General features: G+C 36.3%; 1 protein-coding gene across 1 annotated transcript in view; it reads left to right on the forward strand.

Annotated features, from left to right (window-relative positions):
* Window positions 1-19,067, forward strand: part of ADGRG7 (adhesion G protein-coupled receptor G7) — an 86,930-nt gene that overhangs the window by 32,559 nt on the left and 35,304 nt on the right. Inside the window, exons 4-11 of the mRNA XM_012652823.1 lie at window positions 2,080-2,192; window positions 4,450-4,599; window positions 5,901-6,004; window positions 10,854-10,993; window positions 11,115-11,222; window positions 15,054-15,217; window positions 15,558-15,710; window positions 18,274-18,386. Coding sequence (XP_012508277.1) covers window positions 2,080-2,192; window positions 4,450-4,599; window positions 5,901-6,004; window positions 10,854-10,993; window positions 11,115-11,222; window positions 15,054-15,217; window positions 15,558-15,710; window positions 18,274-18,386 — 1,045 coding nt within the window. The remainder of the gene's footprint in view (window positions 1-2,079; window positions 2,193-4,449; window positions 4,600-5,900; window positions 6,005-10,853; window positions 10,994-11,114; window positions 11,223-15,053; window positions 15,218-15,557; window positions 15,711-18,273; window positions 18,387-19,067) is intronic.

A 19,067-nucleotide genomic window follows, 5' to 3' on the forward strand; every position in this document is an offset into this window, starting at 1 on the left:
GAAGGATGGACATATTTGAAACACGGACTTTGGTGGGGGGGGGGGAACCAAGGGCAACACACGTAACCTAAACATATGTACACCCATAATTTGCTGAAATAAAAAAAAAAAAAATGATAGAACTGATGTCAGTAATGAATCCTAGGAGAATGTCACATTTCATGTAGATATTTTTGTATATATCAAGGGATCTTTGAAACATTGAATAAATTACATGAAATGCTTTCTTATATGGTTCTTTATTTATTCTAAGAGATTATGTAGATCTGCTTTCCATTTGTAGAATCCAAATTGCTTCTACCCACATATATCATGCTTACTCAAGTATTCATGATACTACTTGTCTTTACATAGGGTCTTCCAGCATCTTGATTAAGAGTTCAGAGGGTAAAAGGGAAAGTTCAGTCATATTGGTACTTAGTACATGTACCGTATATACCATACTATACTATATGATATGCAGTGGGTACCTATTATCTTAATTTTATGTCTTATATGTTTACATATTTCATAATGATTTATAAAGCAGATACAACTTACAAAACATAACTGTGTGCTACTGAATAGGGAAGAGTAAAAGTGTCAATAATATACCCATGAAGGGTCATTACACTTGATTGATAATATATTACTTTTAGGGGGTGAGAGAATCACCATCTTTCCTTTGGTTATTTATTTTTCTTTTCTGAACAACTATTATTAAAACATATTTATGTATTTGCCTTTGAATTTCAGACTGAGCTCATAATATAATTTTACAGATCTAACTGTTGGCAAATTAACTTTCAGTTTTATTTTAAGAATACTTCTAATTACTCAGTTTTATGTAGCAAATGATGAAAATGCTTTTCAATTATTTTTAAGTACGGATATTTATACTTGTAGGTAACATTGAGGAAAAGATGAACTGCTGAACTTGACCTATGGCCACCTAAAATTTATTTATATCCTATATATATGTTACAAATTTTCATTATGACATGGAGTAGAGGTGGATCCATCATATAAATTAAGGGTGATTCTAATCTTCTACTTTAAATGTTGTTGAAGTAATCTCTAGTTTTATCGTTTCTAGTTGTTGCCCCAAGAAGCAGCTGCTCAAAGCTGGTCTGGAGGAAAAATTCACCTTCTGGCCAGCTATCCCTCTAGTTATGATTTTATCTATAGAAGCTACTTCAATATTAGCTATAAGAGGACAGGGAGGTAGCGAGGCTCAAGTGATAATCCTAGGAAATAAACCAAATGACCCAGCAAGCATTTATTGAGAACCAACCAAATATCTAATAGGTGCTGCAATACAATAGAACTCGCTGCCTTTCAGGTGTTACCCAGATTTGCATAAGGAAGGAAAGACCAACATATAATTCAATATCTAGTAGAAATTTTTCACATGGGTCTGGTCTCTTAGCTTAGTATTCCGCCATCATATCCCACTGAAAGCTATTATGTCCCTAATTGTTAGAAGGTAAACTTGCTTACAGACATCAAAAGAAGGAAACAGACAAATGGTCTTCTGAATTCCAGATTTAAAAATCGAGACAAGTGGTATCTGCCTAAAATATTCTTGTAGTAACTGTCTGATCTGCTTTTCTATTCCTGTGTATCAGACCATCCTAAACTTGTTGGCCTAAAAGAATAAAGATTTAGATTTCTCTCAGTTCCGTGGCTGGCCAGCTTGGCTGTGCTGAAAAGTCCAAAACAACCTCACTCACATTTCTGGGGCAGCGGTGCTGGCTGTTGGCTGGAGGCCTCTGTTCTCCCCCATGTGGCCTCTCATCTTCCAGTGGGTTAGACCTGCTTCTTTGCATGACAGTCTCAGGACAGCATTTCAAGAGGGTAAAGGCTGAAACTTCAAGGCTTCTTGAGGTGTAGGCTCTGGAACGTACACATTTCTACCGTGTTCTGTTGGTCAAGGTGAGTCCCAAGGCCAGCACAGACTCAGAGAGTAGAGGAATAGCCCTTACCTCTTGATGGGAGGGGCAGCAGAGTCACATTGTAAAAGGACATGTGTACAGGTACAGGTGGTTGCTGTGGTCATTTGCAAACACCGTTATTTTTTTAATTTTCTTTTTATTAAAGCGGGCAGTCCAATGGCAATCCGGCTGTGTGGTCTCTCTGAATATGGAGAGATAGAATTACAAAATGTGACATTAGGAAATTGCAATGAAAATCTGGAATCCCTGGAAAAGCAGGTATGCCATATGGTCCACATGATGGGCAACTGGGAGAAGTTCTGACTCTGTGTAAAGTCTCTGTTCTTCAGATACCTGATGGTCAAATCAATGTTTTTAAAATGCTCAAATTAGAAATAACAAAAACTAGTGACTAAAACTATTATTATTTTTTAAGTTGACATCTGTTTATGAAAAAGGACAGTTGAATATGTTTGTTCAGCAAATTTCAGCAAGTGAAAATCTATAGCACATATTAAATGGCCCCATCTTTGTAGACCAGTGAAGTTTTGACTGAAAATAGATCCCTGACATTTGAGACCAAAGAAAGGTCTTTTGATGGTCTCCCAGATCAGAATGAAAAGCAAAAAACTGTAACCAAAGACCCTTTGAGACAGGAGGAAACTCCAAACCTGACGCTGGTTTCAGGACTGTATCAATGATCAGGTGAAATGAAAAGTACATATGACTAGATATTTTTTCATGCAGATTAAATTATTTTGACTAACCACATACGCAAATGTGTATGCATGGAAGAGCTAACACTCTGGGCCGAGCAAGGGGAGATAGAGGCAATATACCTTTATGTAGGTCCTTTAATGTGCCAGGCATGTGACATATATTATCTCATTTAATCCTTATAAAGCTTCTGTGAGATGGATTTTATTATAATTATGGCTGAAAACACTATTAGTAATTTCTAAGCATTTACATGCCAAGTGCTGTGCTGGACATTTTACTTATGTTATTGGTTCATCATATTTAATTCTTATAACACCACAGATAGGTATTAATATACTCATTTTCTAGATGAGGAAAATGTGGATCTGAGAGGTGAAGTGTTTTGCCAAGTGACTACAGCCAAAAAGTGATGGAGCTTATCTTGGTTATAAAGTCTACACTGTATACACTGGTTTCCTAATCAAAGATGGGCAGGGTGAGGGAAAGGCGAGGATGGGAGCTGGGGTGTGGAGGTGGCTGCCAACCACACAGACTGGAGGAAAGATGGCAGATTCTGGAGTCTGACAAACCAGTGTTTGACTCTTAGCTCTGCTACTTCCAAGTTGTGTGAAACTTCACTTCTCTTGAGACTTTAAATGGGACTGAGGGTGTTCAACTCACGATGTCATTTTTTTGTTTCTTCGTTTTTTTTTTGTCTTTTTTGATTTTTTGAGACAAAGTCTCGCTCTGTTGTCCAGGCTGGAGAGCAGTAGCCCAATCATAGCTCACTGCAACCTCAAACTCCTGGGCTCAAGTGATCTTCCTGCCTCACTCCTGAGTAGCTGGAACTACAGGTGCATGCCACCATGCCCAGCTGACTTCTTATTTTTTGCAGAGACAGGGTCTCGCTGTGTTGCCTAGGCTAGTCTTGAACTCCTGGCTTCAAGCAGTCCTCCCACCTTGGCCTCTCAAAGTGCTGGGATTACAGGTGGGAGCCATTGTGCCCACCCTATAATGTTGTTTTGCTTATTAAATGTGATAACATCTGTAAACATCTAGCCAAGTGCCTAGCACATAGCAAGGACTTGGCTATTAAATAAGACAGTTATTTGTTCCTGTCTACTGATTGGATATTGTTTCTGACTCTTCCCCAAGTGTGAATAGCCTGTGACATTGGTTTGATTTTTGAAATGATGCTGCCATCTAGTGAAAACTAAGTCTCCGCGCCCCACACACACACACATTGACACCCAGCTTCGCTACTGACAATATGGATTAGCCTCACAACACAATGTCTTTGGAAAAATGGTACATTTGGTAGAGGTTTTGAAACCTGCTTATAAATGAGTACATTCTCTCATAGGTTTCACAATTACCATGAGGAGTTTTTAGAATTTTTGTTTGTTTCATCATCTACTATATTTTACTCAAGATTTTTGAATGTGGTGAACCAATTTTTTTAAAATTATTAAATTCAACAGCATAAAATTCCTATGTATGTATTTGACCACTGACTTTCAGGTTCTGTGCTTATCACCCTATGGACTTTGTAACAAACAGTGAACTAACACTGGTCCCTGGACACACTTTGAGTAGCTCCCATCTAGGTAGGGCAGCCCGTAATAGTTAATCAATCCTGGCAGACAGTAAAGGCTGGGAAAACCACTGGCCTGCATATACTTTGTCCTTTAGGCAAGGAAAGAAGCAGACACAAAAAACTGGGGAGATGTGATGTTCAGGAGATTGAAACTCAGCTAATTCCATCTTATTTACCTGTAGTCACTTGCAAAATGTTTAGAGATAAACCTAGTTTTTTTTTTTTTTAATTTTTAAACAGGTAGATAGTGTCACGGCAAGCTTTGATAATATTTCTACCGAAGTCCAGGTTTTAACATCTGATGCCAGTAAATTAACCGCTGAGAACATCACTTCTGCTACTAGAGTGGTTGGACAGATCTTCAACACATCTCGAAAAGCTTCACCTAAGGTAAAGCTCACAGACTTTTTTTTTAAAGAGGGCATTTAGGAAACAAATACAGACATCCTGAACACCACTCCTTATTCCACGATATGGATTTGGGCATCGTTTAAGTGGCTTAAAACCATTTTGCAGAGCAGCCCTTGTGACAGATGCTCAAAGAAATACAAAAGGGCTTCTTGTCCAAATATTTTCTTTCAGGATACTCATGATGACCATTGTTATATTAAATATGGGAAGTCCTGGAATGAATAAATCTATGTCACCTTATTAAAATGCTTACCAATTGCATTTGTCCTCATCATCCCTATTCTGTTGTAAGTAAATAGTGTTTCAAGGAACTTATTTTGGAACATGCTATTTTAAACTGTGATCCCTTTCTGATAAGCATATTTGCATTTTGGTATTGGCTTTCTGAAAACTTTAAGCCTAGTTCACATTTCTGATATTATAACCTGCTAAACTCTGGTACCTGAAAACAAGGAAGTATATGCAACATTTACCAATTGCTATAGCTTGGCTATGGTCAAGCAGGGCTATAAACCACCAAATATGGACTGACCCAGTGTCTCCAAGTTGAATATCAGCGTGCCCTTAAAATAGCTACTCCTTTCTTCCATTCCCTTTAAATGTCTTATTTTAAAAAAAAGTACCTTATGTTCCCTTAAGTCCTTTGTGAAAGTAGATGGGATTCAAGTCATAAGTTAATAAAAACGGGATAGAAAGAGAAAAATATTGACCACCAAATGTAGAATTTATGGAAGGGTTAGCCAGGAAAGACAGAGGGGCTCAATATCCCCAAAGAGGGCGGTTAAACAGTAATCAAATGGCAAGAGATCATCTCTCTGACATACTCCTGAGTTTTTGATTGTAAGAAAATGAAAAATAATCTTACTAAGTCCAATAGTTACTAAAAATAATAGTTACACTAAGTATGACTAAGTCATGCTAAGTATTAACAACCAGAGCACTGCACTCTTCTTATTTTGCTCCTTGTTTCTGTATTCAGGCATTTGCCATTGTGTTCTTGGGGGTGTGGTGAAGGTTCTGTGAAAGGTCTTGCTGTGAGGTTGAATTCAGGGACCTAAGCCTCCTAAATTCACTACCTTGATTTATATTTTCATTTTGCCTTATCTTGGTTCTCTCTGCTGTCTTATGTAGATCAAAAACTGAACCTTTAATTTTGTAAAATACTTCCCTCTAGATTATCATACCAGTGATTCCACTCACTACTATAATAATTTATGATGATGATGATGATGGTAATGTGTATGTATCTTCTATGATGACTGGTGCCTTCTCCTTGGCAGGCAAAAAAAGTTGCTGTAACAACAGTGAGTCAACTTCTAGATGCCAGTGAAGATGTTTTTCAAAGAGCTGCTGCCACTGATGATGATGATGATACCTTTACAACGTAAGCACAATTTTAATTTGGAAGAAAACTTGACAAAGTGCTGTTTACTTTCCTTGGTTAAAGAATTAACCGGGGTGCCTTTTATTTCTCTCATGGATACAATAACTGGCTCATTCCTCTAGAATGCAGACACATGAAGTGGTATGTGTTTTCTCCTGGCTCCAGGGGTGGTTGTGGCCTGGGAGATAGAGAGTAATTGGGATTAGATTAGAATTTGTTTTCCCAGCCTTAGTTTGTCACGGCCGAGAGGCAACCTCTATGCAGGGCAGGACCTCTTCCAACTCCTTTCCCAATGCACACAGCTGCAGAGAACAGCTCACTCTGCAGGACTCACTGCCGGCCTTTAAACCACACCTTAGCTCTCTCTTTCCAAGACCATGGTGTATTTTGATTAAACTTTCTTTTGCTTTCCCAACACTACATTGAAAAAAAAAAAAACAATAATCCTATTCTATCTGCTTTCTCTCTTTTTGACTCCTATGTTATGGATTACTTTGGGTTGTATATTTGAACTAAAACTCATGTACTTTTTATTCATAGAGGCTTCTCACTAGGATTCACTGTATTTTTACCTTATATGGTTTTTAAACCCCCTTTTAAATTTAAGTAAACATGTATACTCATTGTAGAAAAATAGGAAAATATGTAGATTAGCAAAATTTTTAACTTTATTGTAACTTTAGTAACCTGTTGGTATGTATTCCAAATTTTTTCTCTGTGTGCGTGTATGTATATATAAAACATACCGTATTTATTCATAACTCACTTTTGTCACTTAATACGTTACAAAAATCTTTTTTATATAAACATATATTATATAAATATCTATACATCTACACCATAATTTTAGGTTACTGTACAGTATGAATAAACATTTATTTAACCAATTCCCTGCTACCAGACATTTAGATTGCTTCAAGTCTTTTAATATTGTGAACAATCAATATTCTTATACATCATCTTTGTTTGCATGATGCATTATTTCCTTAGGAGAAATTCCTAGAAGTCGTTCTCAGTTTTCTAATGATTCTAACCAGTACCTCTTTAGTGTCGAATCCTCAAAGTAGAAAAAGCACAAAGGCACAACATAGAGCACTCAAAAGACTGTAATTCTGAGAGGTGGTGGTGGAAGTTGTGTGAACACTTTACTGGTGTATTTTGTGACTTCAGATTTTCAACAGAGTATGGGTCCTTCTCGTGGGGAGTGTGGACGCCTCTCATTTTTCCTGAAGTAGGAGAAGAAAGTGGCCATGGGCCCTGCCTGGAAGTTGCCTCTTGGCCATGACAACTAAGGCTAGAAAACAAGCTGTAACCTAAATCACCCCACTCACTCTCTATCTCCCAGGCCACAACCACCCCTGGAGCCAGGAAGCAACATATACCACTTCATCTGTGAACACAGAGGCAGAGCCAGAGTGGGCTCCCTTCAGAGCTGGAGGCTTCGTGTTTGCAGAGAGTAGCTAGAGGAAAAGGGGAGGAGTGCATGTTTTCGGTGAGAAAGCTGAGGGAAGAGAAGCTGTAGAATTTGGCTGAGGACATCACAGGTCACAATACAGATGGGAACACTTTCCTCACAATAAACAATTAAGAATTCTAATGGCTTAAGATGTAGAAGAAAAAATAATTTCATGTGATTTATATGTATGATATGATACAAATGGCTTCAAAGGAGGTGGTTAGAGGATAAATAAAAAATTTAAAATATAGAACACATTGAACTATAAAAGGCTATAATGACATTCTATTCCTCATTCCTCCCACTCTGAGTTTCTAGCCCACATATCTATTTTCCATGATCTACCAGTTTACCCTCTGCCATGTGATCTTTTGCATAAGCTCTCGTGGACTCAGATCCTTCCTTTATTCCCTTAGACAAGGCTTTCACCTGCCTCTAGCCCCCAAGTCAGGTCACCAACCCCTTAGCTCTCCTCAGAAGAATACTCTTGATGAGTTTCCGACAGAGGTCGCCTCCCATGCTCCTTTCTCTACAGGGAAATAAATACATTTTTGCTCAGGGCAACCCTTGCTTTCCAAACTCCATCCTTTGAACCAAGGCTAGGTGCATGGTCTCCTGACAGCCACCAGGCCTTAGTCATCCATCTCACTTTGGCTTCTTTCATTCACAGTTTCCTCTCTGTGTCCTTTAGCTACTGAATTCCCCTTCTACCCTTACAAGGAGAAGTGGAGAGGGTGATAATAAAAGGGAGAAGAGTGACAGGGGAGAAAGACTCCACAGCAGCTTCAGCCATCTCAAGCTGTCATAGTAAAGTTCTCTAGCATCCATTCTCTTTTTCTAAAGTGCGAAGAGGCAGAATGTTAAAGTACACAGAGCTCTGGAGTTGTGGATAGGGTTTCTGCTGATGGGGGCATCATAGTACAATCAGTGAGTTTAGGGCTTCATCTCACCATTTTGAACATTGGTTGCAAAGGCTGATCTATAACCTTAGAACTTTACTGTCATATTGAAAGTCGTAATTGCCCTGGTTTACCTAATTTTGGGAATGCAAACTGCCTCCCTAACACTGACTACCTTCTACATTTACATTTTAATTTTATGTTGTTTTTCTGTTCCAGCTAGCCTTCTTTGGTTATAAGATACCCACTCAAAGTATGTTGATCAATAAAGAGGCATATGGGATCTCATGGGAACTCAAGAATAGGATCATAATATAGCTGGCCTTGTCAACCTAAAATAATCAAAAGGGTCAGAATGTAGTTTGAAGAGTTGATTCAAGCACAAAGTTTGAGAATGGTTGCCTGGGAAGCACATATTCCAAAAAATGGAAGTCAGTGTGTCAAAGTGTAGAAGCTTGGGATTGTTTCTACAGACAAAGTTTAGGGAAAGTTAACAGAATTTCAACATTTTTCTATACAAGGCTTAATGCATAGTTACAATGATCTGATTAGTCGAGGTGCACTTTTTCTTTTGGGAACGGTATATTTAACATTACACATTGAAGATGTAAGAGTCATGAGATATTTTGCATCATCTGGACTGTGTTAGATACAGGACAATGAAGGAGGCAGTTAATCTATAACAAAGATCAGTGATTAGAAGCGGGGAGGTCTGGTCTCTCCTAGTCATTTACAGAACAAGAACAATGAAGAAGAGAGTTAATCTATAATCTAAGAAGCAGAATTGCAAATATGCTATGTGACTCAGTTTCCAGGGCTTAACTTCTTCCTTGGCATAGTAAATTTAGAGGGCCCTGAAATTTTATTTTCTTTTACAGCCTTGTGGACCCTGGAGCAGGGAGTTGACTGAGGGTCCAAGTCAGCTTTGCAGATCTTAGTAAAGGAGTTTGTGGGTCTTCTCCTATTTCAACAGGAAGAATTAGCTTCTCATTTTTAATTTACATTTGTCCTTACAATGATATCATAAGCTCCCTCGTCCCCTTTGAATCATGACTTTGCCAATATAACTGCTGCACTAATTGGAAAATTTCTGCATCAAAGAATCTGATGACATCTTTCAGTCATTTGTACTAAGTTGATGGTTAGCCTTCCCCTGCTACTCTGGGGAAGGCACCCATCTCTAATCTCATCAGTCATGGCAAAAGGAGGGAAGAATCATATGGAAGAAAAAATGGCCTTAGAAATAGCTATGGGTAGAGCAACCCTTTAAAAGCGCCTGTGAACATGGAAAACATCCCAATAAATTGAGCACATCTTTCCCTGTAGCCTGTGAATGCCTGAGGGAGCAGCTGCTGGTATCCTCAGTGTTTGACAGGGTGCTGACCTCTCAGTAGTCACTCAACAGACATTATTTGGTGAATGATGCTCTCAGCAGATTGAAGTTCTGTTAGGCATTCATCCCACTAAAAGCAGCTCTAGGGTATGACTGTTATTCACTATGTGGGAAATACATAGTGTGAATTCCTGAAAACTCAGAAAATGATTGTATGAAAGGAAAACATTTGAAACAGAGGAGCTGACTTGAATGTTTCTGTACAGATGATGATTATATTCTCTTTATAAAGTAATCCTCAATTATTTTAAACTATACCTTTTTTTATCTCACTTGGAGAAAGTGAAAAGATATTTTAGTGACAGAAATAAACATTGGGAATACAGAACAACTACATGTTGATGAAATCCTTTCATTTCTGGGAAAACTAGATTGATTAACTTAGAGACAGAGGATTTGTTAAGTACAGAGCTTGTTCAAATATCTATAGGAAACAAGAAAAAGTAAAGAGTTCTTATGACTTTTCTTTGGAGAACATCAAATTGACAGGTCCCCTCCGCCCACCCCCCCGCCCCCCGCTTCCATCTAATCTATCTTTGAACTTAGGCCGAGTAGGAAAGAGTATTGTGAAAACCTGTGGTGCTTAGTTTACAGCTGAGGCAATGAGCTCTGGGTTCTGCTCTTCTGTGGTTCCCTGTGAACTGTCACCTCAGGAACCAACAACTCACCAGACACACTGTAGACCCCAAGGGAAGTGGCTGGATGAGGGAGTTGAATAAATGGAAATCAATTCTCACCATTGTAGAAACAAGTAGAAGTGCATGCCTGGCCGATGGCGGGTGGCAACACCATCCTTCTGTGTGAAGAGCATCATATTGATAATACAGACTCTTTCTATTGGGAAATCTGTCATTCTTGAATTCCACCTTTCTGGCATCTATGTCCAAGACAGTCTTGGGCGAGGATGGTCCATGAGAACTTTTATTGAAAGTATATATAACAAAGCAAGAAAACCAATTATTTCTAGGTGATTGTCAATGTTGTCTTGATCATGAGTTCTGTGTTTATGCCTTTATACTATAATGTGAGAGACAGCACACACCTCTGATTTTATGACAAAAATCTCTAGCATGTTAAGTTGTTATGTTTTATTCTGTGCAGGCTTCTTGAGCAAATGGAGACTTATTCCTTGTCTTTGGGCAATGAATCAGTAGTGGAACCTAATATAGCCATACAGTCAGCTAATTTCTCTTCAGAAGGCACTGGGGGGCCTACAAGTATTCGCTTCTCTGTGCAAAAAGGTAAGCTGTTTGTCTTGTACACTTGTAATAGCAAAGAGTACTCCACTACCAGTTATGGTTAATTAATGCTGTATTTGTTAAAATGTAGACTTTTAAAATTCTACTTTTTTTCTTCTCGTAGGAACTAGTGAGTCTCTAGTTTCTGGTTCAATGTTTATACATACGAATGTGGATAGTCTTAATCCAGATGGACAGACTGAACTTCAAATCTTGCTTAACACCCCGAAAAGTAGGTCTCAAACTGTGTTATGTTAAAAAGTACAGACTCCAATTCTTGGAATTTATAACTTAAAATCCGCTGAATGAGAAATAATGTCTACTTAGTTTTATACTGAATAATTTGCATTTGAGTATATCTGACATATTATGGTAATCTCAACTCTACTATTTTAGGTAATAGGTAGAGATGATTTCTTTTTTTTTTTTTCTTTTCTTTTCAAAAACCCTCTGAAGGATAGCACAATTGAAAGGTTTAGGCCCAGCACACAGATCTGTTTTCTCACAAAAAATCTTGCTAAAGTGGTTCTGTCTCACACTTACACATTTAATAAATATTCAGTCACTCCCCATACTTACCAGTGGCATGACACTCACAGGCTCAGATTCCTCCTGCAGGCCTACTCTTAGAACAGTTCATACCATTGGCACAGTCATCATTTAGTAGTAGTATATCAATTTTAGGTTATCTCTTTTACATGGTGCCCACATGGACTCCCTATCATCTTGCATAAGGCCTTTCAGAAATTCTCATGCATGACTTGAAATGGTTGTATTTTTCAGAATCTAAAAATAAAAAAGCAAATCAAATACATATAAATTTACATTCTCTCCTCAAATAAAAAATGTAGTGCCAGAAAGTACATATTTTAGAAAGAATAAATTCATAATAGCACTGAAAAAGAAGAAAGGTATTATTCATGGTGTTCTGTGGCATTCTCTGGAATTTTTCTCCCATTTGCTTTGGTCATATGCTTTATGAAGGTACAGACTGAATCTAAGTCTTTTATGGTCTTCTGTATTTTTTTCTTTTAATTTTAAAATATTTCATGCATATAAAAAAGTATAGAAAATAATGTAAGCAGCACCTACGTAAGGTAACAGATGTCAAATTTTGGCTATATTTGCTTTAGACCTCCTAAAAAAAAGAGAGAGAGAAGGTACTACAGCTGCACCTGAAGCCCTCTGCTTGTTCCTTCCCATCCCTCCTCCCCAGTAATTACATCTTTCTGAAGTTGATGTGGGTCATTTTCATGGTGGTCTTTAAACGTTTGCTGCATATTTATGTATCCATAAACAAAATATCCTATTGGTGGTGTTTTAAATATTTACATAAATGGCATCATGCTGTTTAGAACTTTTTTTTTATACTTAACATCCCATTTTGGATGTTTATCCATGTGTGTTGTCAAGCTTGTTAACTTTTACGTATTTGATAAGTATAGTGTTATTTTCCGTTTGCAGCTTGTAAGCTCAATGGTATGACATTGTTGTTCAGTTTTTCTCCCCTTGATTTGAGCATCTTTCCATATGTTCGTTAGACATTCAGATTTTCCATGCTGTGACTTGCCTGTTCAAACACTGTAATTGTTTTTATATTGGATGTTGGTCTTTTTTTTATTGGTCATTAGAAATTCTCTATAAATTCTGAATACTAATTCTTTGTTGGTTATGTAAATTGCAAATGTCTTCCTTCCAGTCTGTTGCTATCTTTTTGAAGTCTTTTTTCATACCAAAATTTTAATTTATAGTATGACAATGTGCCCAGTATGTTAGTCTTTTCCTCTATAACTGGTATTTGTCTTTTTAAAAGAAATCCTTCCTTATTCTAAAGTCATCATGATAGTCTATTATGCTTTCTTCTGAATGTTTTTAGTGTTTATATTCATTTTTAGGTCTTCAGTGTACTTGGAATTTATTTTTGTGTTTGTTGAAAGGTATCAATCTAATTTTTTAATTCTATATAAATAATCAATATAGTCAAATGGGTTTAAAACACTAAAGAGACAGAGACCCTGATTGGACTGAAAGGGACATGTTTTTATATTGACAAAAGTTATTAATCTCTGAAAATATCTATATTTTAATTTTTCCTCTAAAAAGACATCATTGAAATATATAAGCAAAAATTATTGGAATTAACATGAAGAATTGATTAAAACTCTACCATAGATAGAGATTTTAGTGCAACTATCCCAGGAATTAAATATCAAGTTGACAAAAATGACTAATAAACTCAACCTTTATATATATTTGCATGTGTCTGATTTTTGTTGGTAGATGGGAAACAGATAATAAAAATTATTTTTAAATATCTATGGAGTATGTAAAACTGACCATTTATTAGGCCACAAAGAAAAGCTTACAAATTTTGTAAAATAAAACTTATGTAGAACACAGTTCCTGACCACAATGTAGTAAAGCCAGAAATGCACCATGAAAGAGTAGCCAAAATCCTTTCCAACTAGAAATTTTAAAAACACCATTGGTAGAGAAGAAATTAAAGTGCAGATTACAAATTATTTGAAAATTAATGGCAATGAGAATGCCACATAACAAAACCTACGGGATGTGGACAAAAAAGCATTTAAAGGAAAATGTAAATACTTTAATAAATGTATTAGAAAATGAAAGAAAGTCCTTTAAAAAATGTAAGCATTCAGCTAAAGAAGCATAAAAATAAAATAAATGTAAAGAAACTAGAAGGAAGAAATTAATATAATGGTAGAAATGAAGAAAAATAGAAATTAACAAATGCTAGACTTGGTCAACAGAATGAAGAATTGATTCCATGAAAGACTAATGAAATAAACAAGGTTCTAACAAATTTGACCAAGGGAAGAGAGAGAGAGATAGAATATAAATAAATAAACCTCAAGAAGATATATCTAGGATTATGAAGATTTTTTAAAATTTAAAGATAATAGTAAATATAATTTCTTCTAATGGATCTTAATATCTATAAAAATGATTTTTTAAAAATAAATGACCAAAATACTGTAATACTGTAGGATTGAGGAAGGGGTGAGCAGAACTCTCATTTTTTAAAATCTATATACTTCTATGGATTTGAATTTTATATCATTCTTTTCTTAAAAAAAAAAAAAGAATTAAAAAAAGCCTTACTGGCCAGGCGCAGTGGCTCACGCCTGTAATCCTAGCACTCTGGGAGGCCGAGGCGGGTGGATTCCTCAAGGTCAGGAGTTCGAGACCAGCCTGAGCAACGGCAAGACCCTGTCTCTACTAAAAATAGAAAGAAATTATTTGGACAACTAAAAATCTTTATACAAAAAATTAGCCAGGCATGGTGGCGCATGTCTGCAGTCCCAGCTACTCGGGAGGCTGAGGCAGTAGGATTGCTTCAACCCAGGAGTTTGAGGTTGCTGTGAGCTAGGATGACGCCACGGCACTCTAGCCCGGGCAACAGAGCAAGAATCTGTCTCAAAAAAAAAAAAAAGCCTTACTGCATTTTTAGGGCTAACTTTGTCATCTAGCATCCAGGAGGAACAATTTGGTGAGGGCAGTGTGCCATGAACAAAAGCCAGCAGCCTATGCCTTTCTCTCCAGGTAGAGGAAGGAACAACCAACATAGCCGGCAGTTGTCCCTGGCATGCAGGACAATTTAGGGACTGTCTGGGCCTTGCCTGCCTCCCTTTCAAATCACATGACTAAATGGGCTGGTGTCACTGCCAGTGTTTTCCTTATATCACCTAGAAAAGACAGCACAGTGTAGGGAATTAATTCGGTTAAAATGTATACTTATGGCCGTTTCTTCTGCTGACTTTATACATGAGATCCTTGCAACACTTCCTGGAGGTGGATTAAGCACAAATTATTGTTTCATATAGAAGGTAAGGAAGTTGAACCTTGGGGAAAAAAAAAATGAATGTGGGTGGAATGGCCAGCCATATGTTAGTTACATATTGCAAGTAAGTAAAGGTTCAGCCAGCAAACATTTTTTACTGCACTTTACTTGAATATTAAGCAGCAATGACACGCTACTTTGTTTCTTGTTTACCCTCAGGTTCATTTATTGGTGTTAATGTCTTCCCTCCACACACAGGTGGCACCAAAGCATGTGGCTTTGTGGTTTATCAAAACAGCAAGCTTTTCCAATCAAAAACTTTTACAACTAAATCAAATTTTAGTCAAAAAGTTATCTCAAGCAAAACTGATGAAAATGAGCAAGTTCAGAGTACTTCTGTTGAAATGGTCTTTAGTCCAAAGGTGAGTGTTTCCATGAACAGAAATAAAAAAAAAATCAGACCAATCTTGATTACAAAAGCAGGGATAGTTTGGGTAAAAGAAATATATATATAAACTCTTTGAAAGATTCTTTGAAGTATTCATTTAAATGTTCTACCTACTCATATCTTTCATCAAACTAAACACAAAGTTAACTAATTTGAATTTTATATCCTTTCCCCTTCCTTGATCTATAATGAAGATACTAATGCTTAGTACATGTTTTACTGATTTCTTGTATTACTAGCTTATCCTATTTGATTTTTTTACCCACTTGAGAATTCAAAAAATCAGTAATTGTAATTTTCTTATCAATTCACAGTACAACCAACAATTCCAGCTCCATTCCTATGCCTGTGTCTATTGGAATTTTTCAACAAAGGACTGGGACACATACGGCTGTAACAAAGACAAGGGCCCTGATGGATTCCTGCACTGCCGCTGCAACCATACTACTAACTTTGCCGTTTTAATGGTAAGGCAGTACACAGCAATCTCTTTCCAGACAAGAATTTTCTTTATTCACAACTCTAGTATGTGCTCATTGGAAGTACCTTTGGGGTTTCATTTACATGGATTCTCAACACAGATTAAACAGAAAAATAAGGAATGGAGTGATAGGACTAAAAAGGGACATGCTGGTAAAGGCAAGCAGAATAGAGCTTTCTGCAATATGGTCTTAGGTTAGAGAGAGTAGCACCACGTATTTAATAATGGGAAGGGAACACATTCAACTCACTCACATGTTCTAAAGCATAAAGTTGCTGTGGCCGGATGTGAAGCTGTATAGCTGTGTGTTAGAGACAGGTTTAATACAAACTCATCTACATGTGAACAACTTAAATCAGTTATATAAAGCTTTTTCCATTGAAAGCATTCAAATTACTAAGTTTTTGCTAGAAGATATAAAGGAAGAGCTCTTGAACGCATTCAATTTGTCCCATAGTACCTCTATGTATTCGTTACTTCTTTTACTTCTAAGGCTCTGCTGTGCAAGTAACTGATCCACTTAGCTCTGCTGTGCAGCTGCATGTGTATCTTTTAAAGTTCTTGGGCTGACTCTTTTAAGAAGAGGAGCTTCTGTTTGTTCCAATTCCAGAAACCTGTTATTCTGGTGAAACCAAAAATGTCAGTTTATATACTCGATAGAATATTTTTATATGCAATGGAATGAGGAGATATGTAGAGTGTCTTCCCCCTATTAAGGAGCTATTAATGCTATAAGAGAGAAGCAGATGTTTTCATTCCTCAGTAGCTATGATGTAGTCATATTTGGGAAGCCAGGGGAGATCAGTAGAATATACTGGTACAGCCTGGATTATCAAAGTATAGAGCTTTGCTTTTTAAATTTTTTTTCTGAAAAAGAAACTATAGTTTTCTTTTTAATTATCAAACATCTCTTATTTTAATTGATTCAAATTATTTCTTTTCAACTTACAGAGAGATCTACTTTCTCCATCAGAAGATACTAAAGATAAAATTTTAACTTCTTTGATATCTTAAAGTCATAATATTGTTGAATAGCTGTGTAAATAAAGCTCAGGCTGCTATGCATGTTAAATGATATAGACTATTTTGTCACAGTTATCTTTCCCCTTCTTTGAGGTCAGGCTTTCAGCTATGTCTTCTCACTAATATCTGAGTCAGCCTCAATGCCTGCCTACCCACATTGTAATTAGTTTGGCGTTGCAATTTTTTTTAAAAGGCTTATTAGAATTATATGTAAAATAAGAGCTCATAGGCTCTGAGTGAATAGATTATTTTTAAGATTTGAAGATCTATGCATTCTATGATTCTTTGTGCAACTATTTGGTGTACTACACACAAGAAATATATTTTTGTTTTTTAAAAAATGTTTATTTTTTATTCTATTTTTATAAAAGCAGTACATACACATTGCATAAAGTATGAAACTTTACCTATTAAACAATTAATATACTTACATGGAAAATATCTATGAAAAGTTACAATGGCAATTCAAGCATAATCCTATTATGTTAACAAATAGAATCTGTATAAGAGACATGGATAATAATTTTAGGCAATTAAAGACAGTCAACTCTGGAAAAAAGGATTCTAAGATGTAGAATATAGTGTGGGGTAGCTGGCAGAGGGTAGAGGAACATATACTTTTTATTATGCTTCTATATTACTTTCATGTTTTACAAATAAGCATACATTGCTTTTCTAATTTTAACAATTTAAAAAATCAGAAAGTACAGACAAGCAAAGAGAATTATATATATTGTACCCACCATGACTACCTTTGAATTATGTATATTATACCCACCTGACAACTACCCCATGAATACCCCACTATTTCTACCTTAACAGATTTCTATGCTTTTCTGTGCATTGATACAAACATACTGGGATATAGATACATTACACAAAAATGAGACCTCCTTTTTAAAAAATTAAGAGGATCATATGAATATCTTTCCACATCCATGGAAATAATTTCTGCAACTTTATTTTTAGTATATAAACTTATATATGCTTGGATTATGGTTATAGATAAAAATAATGTAATTGATAAATGTAACTACTCTAGGCGATTTAGATCTAACTCAAACAACTTTGATTTTAGTTATCAAGGTAAAGTATATACAATTAACCCTTGAACAACAAGGGTTTGAACTGCGTGGATCCACTTACACACAGATAAATGGCCAGCCCTCTGTCTGGCAGGTGCTGCATCCACAACCGAACGGAGATTGAAATACAGGATTTGCAGGATGGGAAGCCTGTATGTGGAGGCTGGCTTTTTGTATCTGCAGGTTCCTCAGGACCGACTGTGGGACTTGAGTATGTGTAGATTTTCTTATCTGTATATTTTCCCTAACTGCATTAGTACACTGCTTGGAGATAAGGGCCTAATGTATTTCATTTTTAAATATAGCAAAAGCTTTATAAAAAAGAAGACATATCTGACAACTATCTGGTGATTTTGACCAATGTAACTCTTCATGATGTTGACCTTCATTGACATTTCAGGAATGGTTATTTAAAAATATGAGTCTTAACTTGTTTTTCAGACTTTCATAAAGGGTTATCAGTATCCTGAATCACTAGACGTTTTCTCCATCATTGGATGTGCCCTGTCCATTCCTGGTCTGGCTCTTACAATTATATTTCAGATTGTCACCAGGTAAGAGGAGAAGCAGGCTCTTTTCACAAGAGGAGTTGCTATCCTGATATAATTTACTCTCAGCATATTCTCATTAGAATACAGTCTCTTTGAACTGGAAGGGAACTCAGAGATTTAGTTTAATGTGCTCATTTTACAGAGAAGGACACTTGGGCCTGCAAAGGCTAAGAAACGCACACAAATATATAATTACAAATGCCTTGAAAGAAAACTACATGCCATGTAATTACCAGTTTGTCACGTAAAATTAATGTGGTCCCACAGCTCATCAACTCTATAATTCCTTAGTGTTGAATAGAACCATGCCTACCAATTTGCATTTGTGAAAGAAACATTGCTAAACAGCAAATTTTTGAAAATAATTTTTAAAATACATAATGTTCTCAAATGGTGAAAGTTTTTTCAACAATAAATTTTTCAAACGGTGAAAGTTTATGAATTCCATAGTTCTTTTGAAAAAACTAATTTTAAGTAATCACCTATAAACTCATATCTCTGTCCACCTTGACTCCTTTATTTACGGTCCCGTTTTGTATCTCACTTGTTACTTTTTGTCAAATGCCACATTTTAAACTGTCTGTAATCTTTTAGAAGCTTGTTTGTTTATTAGTTTATTTGTTTACTGTCTGTTTTCCCCATCAGCATGAAATTTTATAAGGGCAGTGACCTTTCCTGATTTTG

Source organism: Propithecus coquereli, unplaced genomic scaffold, assembly GCF_000956105.1.
Source record: "Propithecus coquereli isolate 6110/MARCELLA unplaced genomic scaffold, Pcoq_1.0 Scaffold40, whole genome shotgun sequence".
Classification (NCBI taxonomy): domain Eukaryota; kingdom Metazoa; phylum Chordata; class Mammalia; order Primates; family Indriidae; genus Propithecus; species Propithecus coquereli.